This window comes from Fusarium subglutinans (genome assembly GCF_013396075.1).
Source record: "Fusarium subglutinans strain NRRL 66333 chromosome Unknown NRRL66333_c0000016, whole genome shotgun sequence".
Taxonomy (NCBI): Eukaryota; Fungi; Ascomycota; class Sordariomycetes; order Hypocreales; family Nectriaceae; genus Fusarium; species Fusarium subglutinans.
The window spans coordinates 191196-207701 of NW_023502079.1; the positions used below are offsets into that span (position 1 = coordinate 191196).

Here is a 16506-nt window from a genome sequence, read left to right on the forward strand (position 1 = left end):
ATGGCAATGAAACCGGTGAGCATTTATAAACTCAAGAGTAAAGGTAAGATAGCTCTTTGGGGCAGGTCAATACTTGAGCGGGTTCTCTTACTTGTTCTATATACTTTGTGACCGTCGTGCTGAGTGACTTTGAACCTCGAGATCTAGGGTATGTTGGCTCCGTTAAGCATGATGGCTTATGCCGTGAGCTGTGGCCATTCACTTGTTTTTTGACGATGTAAAAACAAGTCTCAGTTGACTTGTAGTGAGAATCGAGCCTGGTAAAACTCATCCAATGGCAAGGTTTCCATTCCACCATCAAGCGAGTTGCAACAAAGATACGCAATCGCTGGACAACTCTACAAGGGCTGTAGATCAAGCATCATTCAAGCTGTAAAGAACTCTGTTTATTTAGTATTGAGTTAATACAATCGCCTATGTTACCTGTTGGAGTCACATTGGCATCATGAAGTTAACTCTATTCTTCTCTTCTCTTCTGCCACTGAGACTTGGTGAAACTTCCCAATCAGGAAAGTATTCAAAACATGAACCAGGTTCCCCGGATCATAAATCACCTGACGTCAAAGCCGATGGACCTCGGCATCCTCCACTCATTGAACTTATACAGCAGCTTCCAAATCTGACACTCGAAAATCGGAATATCAGACTCATTTTATTTCCAAAATGTCGACGTATGAAACAGCTCGAGATCAGTTCATCACTGTAGATGGCATCAAGTTCGCCTACAGGCGCTTCGGCGCGAAACACGGCGTACCCCTCACATTGTGTATGCACTTCAGGTGAGTTCTCTTCGATTATGAGCTATGGGCAAAAGCTGACGATTCCAGGGGAACAATGGATCATTGGGACCCAGCTCTTATAAACCCTATCGCGGCCAAACGCCCCATCATCACCATTGACAACGCAGGCGTAGGACGCTCTGAGGGCGAAGTCCCCAAGCAATACAAGCAATGGGCACAATACTACATCAACGTCCTCCGCGCACTTGGTGTCAGCAAGACTGACGTGATGGGATTCTCCATGGGCGGCTGTGTTGCTCAGCTCGTCGCCCTCAACGGAAAGGATCTTGTTCGCCGCCTGATCCTGTGTGGAACTATGCCTAGCACAGGCGAAGGTGTTGTACCAGCGCCTTCTCTGAAGGCATTCAATGCTCTCAATGCTGCCAAGACGGAAGAAGAACACAAGGAAGCTTTTCTTATGAGCATGTTCAACACTTCTGATAAGAGCAGGGCCGCGGGTGAGGCTGCGTGGAAGAGAATTACTAGTGCACGAAAGGATAGAACTGATCATGTTGATCCTGCGAATGCTCGTCGACAGGGAATTGCTTTTGCAAAGTTTATGGACCCGAAGCAGGCTAAAGATGCGTCTTACGACCGGTTGGAGGAGCTTCGTATACCTGTGCTGATCGCAAATGGTAAGTTGGGCTGGTACTTGAACTAGAAAGCACTAACACAAGAGTAGGAAGTGAAGATCTTCTGTTGCCCACAGAAAATAGCATTGTGATATGGAAGAAGCTGAAGAATGCCCAGGCGCAACTACATTTGTACCCCGATTCTGGACATGGCTTCCTGTATCAGTATGCGGATGAGTTTTCTAAACTGATCAACGTTTTCTTGGGTGATGAGTCGAAGCTATCAAGCCGCCTTTAGACATAAACACACAAGTGTGTACGATCGAATACGACGGGATTGAATAGAAATTTGAACGATGATATGTTTATATGTAAAGATCGTGTATATGCATCAATGGATATTCAAGTTCACCCATGACCAGCCCCAAGCAAAGAACCCAACGCCTTTTCCTCTATCCTAGACCAGCTATAGTAAAATCATCCCCATGTTTATTTCTTGCACTTGCAATTAGGATCAAACACCACAGGGCAATCACAGCAGACTTCATCCTTGGACCAGGTGATATGGGCACCCCAATTGTAGACCTGGTTGAGGGTGTTGTACTCAGAGTACGCCTTCTTGACCTTCCCAGTCTCAGGGTTCAAGAACACCATATCAATACCATTGCCGCGACCACGACGAGTTCCCTTGGGGACCTCGAAGTCACCCTTCCAGTAGAAGGTGAAGGAGTTGCAGCCGTAGGCGATGGGTCCTTTGATGAAGGCGCTGGGGTCATTAGTCTTTTCAGTGTTGCCCTCGATGAGCTCCTTGCGGTTCTTGTAGATGGGAGGAAAGTCATCGTTCTGAAAGTTGTTAGTCTAATGGGTGCATGAAAGGCACGGATATGCTTACATTGGCGTACTTGTTGATCTTGGAGGAGGATGAAGTCCACCAGATAGACTGAGAGTAAAACTTGACGTCCTCATCGAAAATAGTCTTGGCCAAAGCTCCACCATCGGTGATACCAGAGAAAGTCGAGACGTATTTGTTGACTATAGACTCAAGCTTGCTCTTCGAAATGCACTTTGTGCTCTGAGCCGTCGCCTTCTTGCCCCCGGTATTGGTAGCGCCAGAACTAGAAGCCTGCTTCTGCCCAACAGGCTGATACTTGTTCGTCTCGGGATGATCATAATTTCCTCCGTAAGCGTTGTAGCCAGCCTTGACGGGAATACCAGCAGCAGGAAGGACACCGTCAGCCCTGCGGTGGATATTCTTAGCTGAAGTTGAGATGGCGCAGGCCAGGATAGAGAGCGCGAGGTAAGCCTTCATTTTGTACGATGAACCACGGTTTTTTCTTGTTTTAAAGAGAGTGGAATTGATCTAAAAAGATCAGGAGTTTCAAGTTTGTGGGGAGGTGGTTAAAGAGAGACTGAGACAAGGCCTCCGCAAACGGGAGGGACTCGTCATCTTATACCCTGTGACCGTCAGGACGATCATTGTGTACAAAGTCAAATCGTTAGCGAGGATTGTCATGTAAGTTTGAGCTATTGCTGCTCTAGATTCGCGTGCCTTTGATGGTGGCCGTGGCAAAATTCCAGTTGTTCCTGGACTAGACTCGATGCAGCGGATGTGGAATTGGACTTGAGGGTTTAGTTGAAGATACTGAAGGTCATATATAATAGAAAGAAAGTAAGACATACATAATTAATAATGAATAGCCTGTGTAGCTGCGTTCCTAGACTAAATTATGCTGTGTTGTAGAATGTCTCATCTTACTCACAAGCGGTTCAAGTGACACTATTCCCGCATCTTCAACATCTTCAACATAGACTTGGCATGTCCAAAGGCGTTCCTGTGGCGCACTCTAACCATCAGCCATTCAAATACTTATACACCAAGAGACTGGTGATCTGTGTAAGTGAACGCCTACAATAGTTGGCCCAGCGACTTCGGAATGTTGTCTCCTATCGCCAACCCCGACCCCAGCACGTATCCGGAACATGGTACGACGCCTGTGGCTCTTCCATTTCTTCTAGTCTCAGGAATCGCTGTTTAACATACGATTGCTTGAGTTGTCTATTGTGTTTCGAGATCTTGATCGTCGTTGGGCTTGTTTCCACGTTCCGATAACCTGGGTAATTGTGGAAGCGTTGAGAGCGATCGGAGAACAGGCTAGTGGTTTGAAATCATGCCTTCACGTGCATTGGTCTGTGGTGACATCTCACTTACACAAGGTATGAAGTTAGCGGGCAAGAGTTCTCCTTGCATGGCCAATATATTAATAGCTTTATTTTATGGTCTTTATATTGCTAGAAAGGAATAAAAACTTAGTCTATTTTTTTTTCTATGTATAGAGAGGTGAATACTAGACTGATAATAAGAGGGCCTAGAGTGCGGTAAGCTCTTAGGGAGTAAGAAAATATAATATTTTAGAAGAGGATGCTAAAATAAACTCAATAAAGACTCCCCTAATTTTAGACTAGATTTCCTAAGCCTTTTCATCCCTTAGGATCAAGGTGCTCAGTTTTTTTCCCTCCCCCTTATATCACCATGGTATCTTGACTGGTCCTCATCTCAAGACGTTCTTTCACTCCACACCCCGAGCCTTCATAAAATCCACCATATCGAAGAAACTCTTCTTATACCTCCTCTCCTGCGTCGTCCTATTAACAGTCTGTATTCCAAAATGCGCATCATAGTCACCAAACTCCCAATTATCCGCAAAGCTCCACGCATACGCTCCCACAACCTCAACACCATCCTCCCAAATCGCCTTGAGCGTCTCAGACAAGAAGCTCAAGTAGTAGATACTTCTCGGTGTATCAAACAACTGGTCAGATAAGTCCTTTTCAGCTTCTCCGTAAACGGGGAAACCAAACTCTGTGAGTGCGACAGGGGTCTTCCATGTGTTGTGCAGGTAGTTGAGATAGCTGCGCAGGTAGGTTGGTGTTATGTACACGTAGCTCTGGGAGCGGTAGCCGATGTTCCAGCCGTTGACGGTTGTGGTGGTTTGGTTGACGCAGTAGGGACGGAATGTTGAGGAAGAGTTCGAAGCACATTCGAGAACGCTGTCTTTTTCGTCTGGGACAGGTGGTGCGATTACCGTAGCGGTGTATGGATCAATACCCAGGAAGTCTGCGGTACCGCCAATGTACTTGAGATCATCCTCACTCAGCGGCACATAATCATCAAAGGTCTTCTTAAATGACTCAGGGTAGTCCTCGCCAAGGAAAATCGGGTTGCAGAATGGTCCCAGTTGAATAGAGTTGAAGTGGTCCGCAGCGTAGACATCAGCTTCACTCTTGGGATCACGGGGTACACCAAAGTTGTTGTTGAACTTGAGTGCAATCTTGCCCTTTCCGCCAAGTTCCTCCTTATACCAGTGGTAAACTCGCGCGTGGGCCTTGACCACATTGTTGATGGAAAGTGCATTGTATGAGTAGAGAAGAGGCTCGTTGAAGGTGAACCAAACAGGTACACGATCAGCATAGTGTGCCATAGCAACCTTTGCATAGTGAACGAAAGCATCTTGGAAAGTCTCGTTCTGATAACCGCCGTTGACGTAGCCAATCTCAGGTGGATCAGCAGCTTTGGTAAGGTTGCTGCCATAGAACTGAAGAGGCGTATCGAAGTGAAGCAGGGTAACCTCAGGAGTCATGCCCTTCTCAAGGATAAAATTGATCACATCGTTGTAATGATCAATACCCTCCTGGTTAACAGGCGTTCCAGGCAGAGCAAAAGGCAGGATTCGTGTCCACGCAATACTGAACGAGAAGTGCTTAGCACCCATCGCAGCAACCCGCTCAATATCTTGCTTGTAGTAATAATAATGCTCGTTCGTAACATAATCCTTGACACGGCCATCTTGGACGAGGATGTCCATGAGAGACGGCGCCTTGCCCTCTTCCGCAGTGGCACCCTCGATTTGACTCGCAGAGCTAGCGACTCCGAAGCTGAAGTTCTTGGGGAAGTTGTAGCAATCCGAAGGACCAAAGTAGTCCCTTGGCGGAAGGACTAGTTCACTGCTTGGAATCGGAGTAGGGGATACAGTTGTGCTGAAGATTCCCGTCTCGGTGAAGTTGGGCGGGTTTGCATGCTCCCAGAGAGCAGTCCATGCGGCGCGCCCATGAGGATCTTCTGTATCTGAGGCTTTTGTGGTGGCATTTGGATCCCATTTTCCCCATGTCGTGAAGGACAGTGAGGGAACTAGCGAGATGAGTGACTCTGGTGGATTGGCGTATGTAGTCGTTGTAGTAGGAGATGGCACCGAGGTAGCATATCTCACAGTCTCAGAGAGGGTATAACTAAAGGGTGTATGCGTGTATTTCGGCTTATCATGTGTCTTTGCAGCCTTGCATTGAGGGCGTTCAGTAGGACCCTTGGCATCAAGATAGATCTGCTGGCCAACAGCCAGAGACGCAAAGAGGAATTGTATAGCGTATGAGGGTGTCATGATGAGCGACCGAGACACAGAACTAACGAGCAAAACAACCCGCACGATCTCACGATATATATGCTCATACTATCTCCTCATGATCCGTCCTTGCCGCGAAAAACTCACCATCTATTCCGAACCGAAAAGCACTGAACTTCCGCGTGTTAGTCGATTCCCAGACTTTTCGGACCGATTCAAACCTGTTCTTTATAAGAAATCGCGGGGAAGATGTGGGGATGTAACGGTCAAGCTCTCTCTTCACAAAGCCACGGATACTCCGATTTACACGGGAAACCGCATGTGTTGGCGGTACCGATTGCCATTTTCTCTCCTCTAAGCGGTGACGGCATCGTGCTATTAGATTTCCCCGGACCAAGATTATGGTGCTGACCTTGTCGATCTTTGCGGGTTATGGCCCAGGGATCCGGTTTACCCCAGAGTTGTGGTCCAATGGAAGGATAGGATGAAAACCTAATGGGAGCCGATGGTGAGAACCGTCTTTTGTATTTCGCCGAAGTCGAGCGATTGACATGATATTTCGGGGTTTCGGGGTATCTCGAGAGGGAAAGGTCAGGGAGCTAGCCAGAAACCACATGATATCATTGAGAGCGCATCATTGAAGTATAATTCATTATTATGGGAAAGACATGAATACAACACAGGCTCCGCCCTAGAGTATAGTAACCATCTTTCATCGAAGTTCTTCCTCGGTTCATTGTTCGCTGTGTATGAGCATCTGGGCACGGTGACACACTAGCTGATTGATGAGATCTAGGAAAGTTCCAATCATAATAGATATCCTTGCCAATATAGTAGTATTGGGTTCTTGGAATCACATTTAGACTGCCATAGTCTACCATGTCTACTGTCCCGAATGACACAACTGACGGCCGTCCAAGATTATCATCAAGAGGATGGTTGTTGGGAATGTTCACCATAAACCCTCGGCATAAGGATGTCGAGAAGCTAGAAACCCTCCCATGAGATTGGAAGAAAGATCAAAGAGTTCGAGTTCTGCGACGAACTGCACTTATCTTTGTAATGCGCTCAGACAAACAGACGATCCATTGTTATCAGTATTCACGAAAGTTTCTTCGATATTCAGACTGGAAGAAACAACTAGTTTCCACTTAGCCACTACCGACTTATAAGAGATAGAGAATTATGAGTATTTAACGCACTGTCTGAATCCCCTATTGATTCATTAAGAGATGTGCTAAGTCAGTTCAGCCGCTTGAGATGATTCGGTCAACCACAAATGCTAGAACAACGACGTTCGACTGAGCATATATGATCCAATTTACTCGATAATTGCTTAAAACCTCGAGGCTCACTAACACCCTAACGCACCGAACTTGTCTATTACGGAAAGTTTCTTCTAAGGGCGTACTGATTTGTTGTTCATTTCGACGGACGAGAAATTTGGCTTTTGATGCGGAGCCTGATGTATTGTTGATGATGGCTAAGTTAATTGCTCATTGCCTTCTGGTTGTGTGATGTTTGACTTACAAATAGTGTCTACCACTGATGTATCCTACATGGCTCTTCTGTCTTTATCTATTATACGATTGTTGTTTTTGTTATCTTCCTCGTCATGGCTATGTACGGATCAATACCCAGGAAATCTGCAGTACTGCCAATGTACTTGAGATCATCCTCACTCAGCGGCACATACATGAGAACCGGTCAAGATACAATGGTGATCGAATGAGGAGCCGTATCAACAACAGAGCCTACCGCCCTTAAGTCTCCCTTATCGTCAACCCAGTTGTTAGCCCTCCGCGTAGAAAAAGAAATCGATCGAGTTTCAGTTCCTCTCTAGCAAAGGAGAGGCTGTGGAACGAGGCTGTTGATGCGCTGGCCGTGGAAAGAAGACTCCCGTCCACCAACTTTATAGCTTATGCGGATAAGAGGTCTTAAGAAAATGGGAAGATAACACTCCTTAGAGGCAAACAACATGGTTGAAGGAGATGCCGCCAGTCTCACATGATACCTACTTTCACCTTGCTGAACTCCATGTGAGTCACGACCACCTGGTAACATTCTTTGCAGACCCCTTCATCCTGCTATAATGACTCCTACGACCATATCCATGTTCTCTCACCTTCTCTGCCAAGACACTCTCCTGAAGCAGCATTCTCCTCAACCCGACTTTCGGCACACACGAAGTATTCACAGCTCCCCATTCGCCACTACACATTCCATCATGATCTATCCTCCCTCAAAGCATAGACCACACAAGCATAGATCATATACCGTCCCCAATCCCAACTTACGATAAATTCTCTAGCGTTACAACGAATGCATGATCCGTGGATCTGCCCCAGACGGCTATAACGTAATACTTCCCCAGGATCAACTGGGGCCCCGGATTTCAGCCCAAGTCTTGGCTTTTGAGGGGTATTGGAGCATCGTCACAGTCATTACGGAGTAGATTCCTTTAATTTGGTATGCAGTAGTGTTGAGGAGACGCGGAAGTCTCTTCACCTTGATATCTTCTCGGTGTAGACAAGGATGCGCAGCTAGTTAACCTTCGCTTGGAGTTTGAGACATATAAACTAGGCGGCAAGGTCAAACGTTAGTCATAGTAAGGCATCTTTGGATGAGTTTAGAATAGTTCTTGTCTTAAGGTTTAGTTATTTGTTTGTTTAACGTACGATAAATTTTGACGAGGAGCGAGATCTGGTCTCTGAATGCTGTGAGGCGACCCGCAGGGCGTTCAAGATTGACGATAGCTGCAAGGATGTTCGGATCCGATTTGGTTGAGGTTGAATGAGAATGGCTGTGGCATTGTCAATGGTGCCAGCATAGACGTTTGATCTGAATAAAGCTGTGTTCAGCCATTTGTGCCCGATTAGCAGACTGCCTATCCTACGCCTTGAGCAGGTGTCAAGTCCTTATCTATGCTTATAATAAACCTTCAATATGTGCAGGATTCAGCCTAAGCTTGTCAGGTTTTGACAGAGCAGAGTGGGTGTGATTGAGCGCCCGAGGCTGGCTTCACGTTCCGGATCGACAGTGCATCGAGGCGTACACCAAGGCACGATTTCTTTTATCTCTTGTGCGGTAAAATCTCACTGTGAAATGTCTCAGCCTCTTCCGAAGGTGAAATTTTCATGACACAAAAGTATGTTATAGAATGTTGGTCCTTGCCGAGCTAATAACTAGTCATGTCGACGCTCCCGAAAAGCCACACGAATCTTGTTCCCCAAATCATCAGTGCAGCATTCATCATCAGCAGCATCATTATCTGTGCTTATTTTATTCCCTGCCAAGAAAAACAAAAAACGTCTGGACCGTCCAAGAAAAAGTGCGGAGAGAATCCCTGACGGCCGCAATAGGAAAGTGATTCCCGCTGACGACGGGCTCTCCGCACTCTTGGCTGGAGGGTCGAGTTGGGGAATTAGCTAATAATAAGGTAAAAGATATTGTTTTCCCTCATTTAAGCATGCAGTTTAGAGTTGTTTTTGTTGGAGTTTTGTTGGATCTAACTAATAAAAACACTGACTAAAAACCTGCTAAACTAACTTTTACTGGTATCTCTGTGTGCGGAGAATGTATCGTATCCCTGCCCCAGTACGAGATAAAGATCATGTGAACGTGATGGTATTATTCAAGGGGTGGACACCAAAAGTACCCACTGAGAGAACAAGCTGCTCAATCAGAGCTGACAGTGGTCAGAGCCATCCCTGGCTATCTCTGTCTTTTCCTCACCCTTGTCCTCATTGTGTTTTCCCCGCAGACAAACAGACGGCAGATACTGGGAGATAAACATTGGAGCCAGGACCGCAGTAAGACCGGGGGGTGCTTTGGACAGAGGAAGAAAAAAAGAGCCTATCTTTGAAGAGAAGAGCACACGAGAACTTTATCGACCTTCCTCAAGGGGCGTGGCTTGGTGGGATAGCAGGGGATACAAGAGGAATCTCGTTAACAAGATCCTCACTGTGACACTGCGTGATATGGTACTAGGAAACTTGGGACGCCCACAGGCAGCCATTGCATTGGAGATGTCGTACGGGATCAGGCCTCGGAGCAAAGTGCCTAAGCTTATCTCTTCCCGAGCTTCTAGAAACCACACTACACTACCTACACTACACTCCAGTGAGCCTTGACCTGCGCCTTTTTTTCCCTCTGCCCTCTCACTTGTCTCTTTGCTCGCCCTTTCAGCCTCGGCGCCATAATCAAGTGCCGGGCCGATCTTTGCTAGTACGAGGATGGCGTAACTACAGCGATGAGACAAAACCAACGGCCCAAAAAGCCTGCAAATCTGCCCTACGCCCGGATTACCTTGTGATTTTGAGTGATGTGAATTCTAGATTCTCTGCTGTGCTGTGCTGTGCAACAGAATTACAGTACAAACAAATGCACAGCTGAGGCGAGGCACACACCAACTCGCCACAATGTTACATGCAGAGAGATAGGATCTGACCCCATTGAGAAACAGACAAGACTGTTGGACCGATGATCTCTGAATTAAAGCCAACACTAACTACCCCCGGTTTCCCAAGTTCCACTCTTCACACTCAGACAAACACCCCCGTTACGTGATTTGATCTTCACTGGACGGGCGTGCGTGTGTCTGACTCTGTCTGTCCGTCTAGGGTTCCATCAAGAGCATTACATGGGCTGCCACTTTGAGCATCGGGTCGTCTTGGCGTTTTCTCTACGGAGTACAGTGATAAAATTTGATAGCAGCCTGGTTATTCGTCTGTGGTTGAATCAGAGTAAGAGAGTGTGAGACGTATTCGGTATATAGCTGTGCTCATCCCTCTCCCTCTCATCTCTTTCCTGTCCCGCCATCCTTCTTTTTTCTCGTACAACGTTGGGGAGATCTCATCTAACACACACGCAATATCGCCAAGGTCCTTGGCTTTAAGATCCCCCCAAAAGCTTGGTTCTTCTCTGGCAGCTTGGCCTTCTTACACTTGCACTTGGCAGCTTGGCCCTTTTTATCTCAAACCAATCATCACAATGAGCGGTGTCGAAAAGGGAAACGACGTCGAGAAGACGGATCTCGGCTACGATGCCTCTGCAGCTCCCACCAAGGACATGGGCGTCGGTGAGGACCGTCACATTCGCGGTCTCGAGACCAGCGCTGAGACGTCGCTGCACCGAGGTCTCAAGGCCCGTCACATCACCATGATTGCCATCGGTGGTGCGATCGGTACTGGTCTTATCATCGGCACTGGCAAGGCTCTGGCGCAAGCTGGGCCTGGCTCTGTCTTTATCTGTTACACGATTGTTGGTTTTGTTGTCTTCCTCGTCATGGCTGCTCTGGGCGAGATGGCTGCTTGGCTCCCCATGTCTGCTGGTTTCACTGGTTATGCTTCTCGATTCTGTGATCCCTCTCTTGGTTTTGCGCTTGGTTGGACGTGAGTATTGTGTTTCTGAGGCTGTAGTCTACAGGTCACGCGAGCTAACGGGTTTCAGTTACTGGTTCAAATACATCATCGTCACGCCTAATCAACTCACTGCTGCTGCGTTGGTCATTCAATATTGGGTTGATCGAGACACTGTCAATCCAGGTGTCTTTATCGCCATCTTTCTAGTCACCATCGTTGTTATCAACTATTTCGGCATTCGATTCTTTGGTGAACTCGAGTTCTGGCTTTCCTCGTTCAAGGTCATCGTCATCATTGGAATCATCCTCTTCTCTCTGGTTCTCGCTCTTGGCGGTGGTCCTGACCATGACCGAAAGGGTTTCCGATACTGGAGCAACCCTGGGTATGTTCTCCCAACTGCACATTTCATTGAGCCTCGCTAACAGAAACAGCGCCTTCAAGCCTTATATCATGACTGGCGATGCTGGACGATTCCTCGGCTTCTGGTCCTGCATGGTCAACGCTACCTTTGCCTACCTCGGAACTGAGCTTGTTGGTGTAACAGTCGCTGAGGCCCAGAACCCCCGCAAGACCGTCCCCCGCGCCATCAAGCTCACTTTCTACCGAATTCTCTTCTTCTACTGTCTCTCCGTCCTCCTCGTCGGAATGATCGTCCCCTACAACTCTGAGGAGCTTGCCTTTGCCAACAAGGCCAAGGCCGGTGCTTCTGCCTCTCCCTTCGTCGTCGCTGCCGATATCGCTGGTGTCAAGGTCCTCCCTCACATCGTCAACGCTTGTATCTGCGTCTTCGTCTTCTCTGCCTCCAACTCTGATCTGTACATTGCTAGCCGTACCCTCTACGGTCTTGCTTCTGACGGTTCAGCCCCTGCCATCTTCAAGAAGACTGACAAGCATGGTGTTCCCATCTATGCCCTCGCCATGTCTGCTTCATTCTGTCTCCTGGCCTTCATGAACGTTTCCGACGACTCGACCAAGGTTTTCGGTTACTTTGTCAACCTCACCACCATCTTCGGTCTCATGTCCTGGATCTCTATCCTCACAACCCACATCTGGTGGTGCCGCGCCAAGAAGGCTCAAGGTCTCGCCAACGAAGCTCTCCCCTATGTCGCCCCCTTCGGCATGTGGGGATCTATCGTTGCTCTCTCCATGTGCATTCTCATCGCCCTCACCAAGAACTACGACGTTTTCGTTAGGGATGCCGACACCGGCAAGATCCTTGGTGGTGAGAAGTACAAGACTTTCATCACTGGTTACCTTGGTATTCCCGTGTTCCTGATCCTCATCTTTGGCCACAAGTTCATCACCAAGTCTCGTGGTATCAAGCCCCACGAGGCCGACTTCTACACTGGAAAGGACGTCATTGATCGTGAGGAGGAGGAGTTCTTGGCTGCTCAGGCCGCTAAGCGTGAGGCTGAGGGCCCCAGCCGTAAAGGATGGTTCTACAAGACCTTCCTCTCTTGGTTGTTCTAGATGCATCCCTTCTCGGATGTTTACTGTGTATATGAAGATGCCCGTTCGCGGGTGATGAGCGTATGTAGTCAAGATGAATATTATCTTCCACATTCAACAATTTATGAACCATGTTTCCAACCTAAAAGTTAACTCACAACGTGTGCTAAACTGACATTCGACAATTGTACCATTTTCGGTGTATCTTGACTCGAGTTAACTGAACTCAAGCTGCTACGACTACAATCAGAAGGCACTCCTCAAGGAGGCCAAAGTCCGTGAGATGCATAAAAGTCTCAACACCACCCGTATACCTAGTCAAAGCATACCCGGGCGAACCTATCGCTGGATTGTAGAATCACTCTCGTCAGCCCACAGGCAAAGGGCTCGCCTGATAGTACCTGAAGGAACAGATGAAAGTCAATATGACCCTATTCGGTTTGTCAGTATTGGTGACCATAAGTCTTGGCGAATATGTCGATATTGCTAACCAGGGAGATATAATAAAACTTAGGATCTTGATCTTAAGTGACAAAAAGCCTTAGGTAAACTTAGTTAAGTTTATTAGTATAGATTTAGATGATCTTAGACTAAGTATTTTTAGCACTTCAGTTTAATGCCAGAAGTCTTCTTACATCCCGTGGCCAGCCAACTTCCCCAACAGTCATCCAATTCTTATCACATGTAGGCATCAATATTTCGACCTCACATGTGTTGCTAGAGATTTTGTCGATAGCTTATCATTATCAAAAGCACATGCTAACTTGATCGCCGAAGAAATGATAATAGCATCATATACTTGTTAGACGAGCCGAAATCGCATCATGAGATAGCAGCATCAGGCCATGACTCCATCCATCAGCAACGTAATTTCACCGAGTAATCCCATTGCATGTGCTTCACTCGTAGACATATTTATTATCTAAAAATCCAAAAAGTCCAGATATGACGGATTCCTATGATTCAACGGGAACTTGAGATCTCCTTCACTCGATCTCTCAGGGTGTCCTGGTCTGACACCCAACATGCCCCTCCCAAAGGGGACCTGCGTCGTCTGCCCTATTCGGAATATGATTCCCTTTGATGCAAAAGCATCTTCAAGTTCTTTTATCTGTTCTTTTGGCGGCGCTTCGTAAGGATCTACTGCGACGACACTCAAATTCTGAAACCGATATACCTTCTCAGCCATGCCAAGTAGGTCTCGGTGCATTTCAGGCCAAGCCAACACCATTCCTATGTGAAGAATCTGCAATGATGAAGGGAGACTCGCCATGAAGATCTCTGGGCCAATCTCTTTCATCGCTTCGAATCTTTTCTTTCGCTCTTCTTCATCGTCGAATACAGGTCCGTAAAGGAGAAGTTGTTCAATCTCGAGGATCTCAAGACGTGGAAAGTCGACAAAGCTTGCGTCACCGCGGAGCGATGAGTCCCAGCGGAGAAACGTGGACACTTGTTCGATGATATCTTGTGCGCCGCCGGATGTGTGCTCCCACGTTGTGCTGGTGTAGCATAGGCGTCGCAATGATTGACTAACAGGGGCGAGGTGGTGATGTTGGAGAACGGTGTACTTGTCCATGTCGCAGAAGTATTCGAGGTCTTCGAGGACTGGACTCCGACGAAGTATTTTGGCGAGGTTATCGGGGTCTAGGCCGTGTAGTGATAGGCGGCGGAGACTTGCGAGGGCAGTGTCCCATGGTTCTGAGCGGAAGCGTTCACGAAGAGGGATATCTGTCCCGCAGTCTGCGTCGCTGGCTGCCAACACTTCAAGGTTCTGGGCTTTGGCTAAGACATCCTGCATCTGCTGAATGTGGCAACATTCGTCAGGATTCTTGCCCTGGCCTGGTAACACCAAGTACTTGAGGTTTGGTAAGTAGAAAGGGGAGTCTCTGATATACTGTAGCCCTTCTTGTGATGATCGGTAAATGAGTAGTTGCTCCACGAAAGGTGCAGCCATAATTGAAGCCTCTTGCAACCACTTGGATTCAACATGTTCATAAGATGGTAGAGCACGAAAACCAGCGCGTTCACCAGCCTGTCGAAAAAGAGCTTGCGTTTCTTCAGAGATTTGACGAGCAGTCACTTCTCTCAATGCAAAAAAGGCCAAAGCACGAACATGTTTAGCCAAGTCCGGTCTCTCAAGGAGAGTACGAAGAAACCCTTCGAGAGTCTCAACCTCTCGTCTTCTTGCATCAGTATCACCCCACCACTCAGGACTACTCGAAGAATTCGACTGTCGTCCAGAGTGATAGCAGTGGTACAAGATAGGCTGGGCCGTATTTCGAAAGCGTCGACACGTGCGGCTCAAGCGAGATAATGCCTGCTGAGCCTCAATGGCGTGGTCGATCTCATCTGGCGGGAGATCGACAACATGTGCATTCTGGCAATGCACACAGAGATTGCGACATATGGCGGTAAAGATCTCAACGGGAAGATCCCCAATGGAAATCTGCCGTCGTTTCCGCCAAAAGAAAGGAACGTCCGTCTGGAAGACTGGGCCGGGAGACCAGATATTCCCTCCGTGGAGGACATCCCGGTCCATCCTGGCAACGAGATGCATGGTATGATATGATGATCAAGTTAGGCTGTAAGTCCAGGGACCTGGGTAGAAGGCCAGTAGGGGTGATTGCTGTACAAGCTGGAGGAGAAGGATTCGAACAGCGAAAGTTGGACAGCGATATAAGAATAGCAGAGGTCTTGAAACACGGAATCATGAACAACGCCTGTAGATAAGTACTCCTCCGCTCCCCTCGAGCGGAGAAGGGGTCGAGTGATTGGAATAGGAGTTGGTTGCTTAGATGCGGATATTGAAAGCGGAGGTGTGATCGCGGGAGCATCAACAAGGTAAGGTATAATGAATCTTACGATGGCGTCGCCAAGGACCAGCCCTGGAGCAGCTGAATGAATTACTAAAGCGAATCGCAATTGGGGTCTTGAACGGTAGAAAGGATCGAAGCTAAAGTCCAAGCCAATCGTATCTTGTGTCGCAATCACTCATCCAGCACCCACGGGTCCGTAGGCTGCATGCTGTTCCAGGGTTTGAACAGCTAGGATCATGACAAGTAACGGTGGTTTGAGCTCTTTTTCTCTGGCTTTTGCTTACTGTATGTGATGTGAGTCGACCAGGAAGGTAGTAGTTTCGGGCATACGGGGCCAGCCAAATGAAGCATCTGATGATGTTGGTCGGGGCAGAGCATGGTCTGTGTTGACAAGTTGAAGAAAAATGAAAAGAGAAGGAGAATTATGTGAGAGAAATATACAGCCACCAAAGACTGAAACATATAAAAAGCAAATACATCTCGATATCCCCTTGCATCGTGAATACTACAGTACTACGAAAGGAAAAAGAAACGAAAGGAGACGATGCTGTGCCACGTTGTTTAGATCAATCTACCTACAGTATGTACAAGGTCGAGATGGCGAGTCTCAGGAGGCACGCGCAGCAGCAGGTGGACCAAAAATCTCCACATCCCGCTGATGATAATGGCCTCATTCTTGATCAGCCAAGCCTTTCCAACCAACACCCGTGCATCTCGTACCTCATGCTATCAATATCCCTCACGGTATAGGGACGTACGTGAAAGTGGAGGTTCTGCTGCTTCGCGTATCGAGGCGCAGAAACAGCAATGTTACAGTGAGACAGACCGTTTATCTCCATGCAGTAACAAAACTGAACTAAACGTGCAATGGTAGCATCGCCTGTGGGAAACTTTCAGGAACAGGGACGGAGAGTCTGGTGCGGAACGAGACCGAGGCCTTGACCTTGGTTAGTGCTGAGATGATGGGTCGAAACGTGGTCTGATGTTGGGCAGTCAATCAATCAGTAACTGACTCGTGGTTGACGCCTACTGCAAGATCCCGCTGCCATTCAACGGCTGGCGTCAGAGTTTAGAGCCCGCATTCTTTGCTTTTTGCTTTTCTGGAAGGACTTGATGTTGTTTTGACAGCTTGG

At 47.6% G+C, this 16506-nt stretch overlaps 5 protein-coding genes across 5 annotated transcripts; 2 read left to right on the top strand and 3 right to left on the bottom strand.

The window, feature by feature from the left end:
• Positions 1 to 663: 663 nt before the first annotated feature.
• Positions 664 to 1649, top strand: FSUBG_1881 (2-hydroxy-6-oxononadienedioate 2-hydroxy-6 oxononatrienedioate hydrolase; the record flags this gene model as incomplete). Its single annotated transcript, XM_036679594.1, has 3 exons — positions 664 to 779; positions 828 to 1414; positions 1462 to 1649. The coding sequence occupies 3 exons, from the start codon at positions 664 to 666 to the stop codon at positions 1647 to 1649; spliced, it is 891 nt and encodes a 296-aa protein (XP_036542524.1).
• A 191-nt stretch (positions 1650 to 1840) lies between these two features.
• On the bottom strand, positions 1841 to 2660 carry FSUBG_1882 (uncharacterized protein; the record flags this gene model as incomplete). The annotated part of the gene is made up of 2 exons (XM_036679595.1): positions 1841 to 2194; positions 2244 to 2660. The coding sequence occupies 2 exons, from the start codon at positions 2658 to 2660 to the stop codon at positions 1841 to 1843; spliced, it is 771 nt and encodes a 256-aa protein (XP_036542525.1).
• A 1258-nt stretch (positions 2661 to 3918) lies between these two features.
• On the bottom strand, positions 3919 to 5784 carry FSUBG_1883 (beta-glucosidase; the record flags this gene model as incomplete). Its single annotated transcript, XM_036679596.1, has 1 exon — positions 3919 to 5784. The coding sequence occupies one exon, from the start codon at positions 5782 to 5784 to the stop codon at positions 3919 to 3921; it is 1866 nt and encodes a 621-aa protein (XP_036542526.1).
• Positions 5785 to 10737: 4953 nt separating this feature from the next.
• FSUBG_1884 (dicarboxylic amino acid permease) lies at positions 10738 to 12578 on the top strand (the record flags this gene model as incomplete). The annotated part of the gene is made up of 3 exons (XM_036679597.1): positions 10738 to 11138; positions 11197 to 11490; positions 11540 to 12578. 3 exons carry the CDS (start codon positions 10738 to 10740, stop codon positions 12576 to 12578), a joined length of 1734 nt encoding a protein of 577 aa, XP_036542527.1.
• A 901-nt stretch (positions 12579 to 13479) lies between these two features.
• Positions 13480 to 15114, bottom strand: FSUBG_1885 (uncharacterized protein; the record flags this gene model as incomplete). Its single annotated transcript, XM_036679598.1, has 1 exon — positions 13480 to 15114. One exon carries the CDS (start codon positions 15112 to 15114, stop codon positions 13480 to 13482), a length of 1635 nt encoding a protein of 544 aa, XP_036542528.1.
• Positions 15115 to 16506: the final 1392 nt, after the last annotated feature.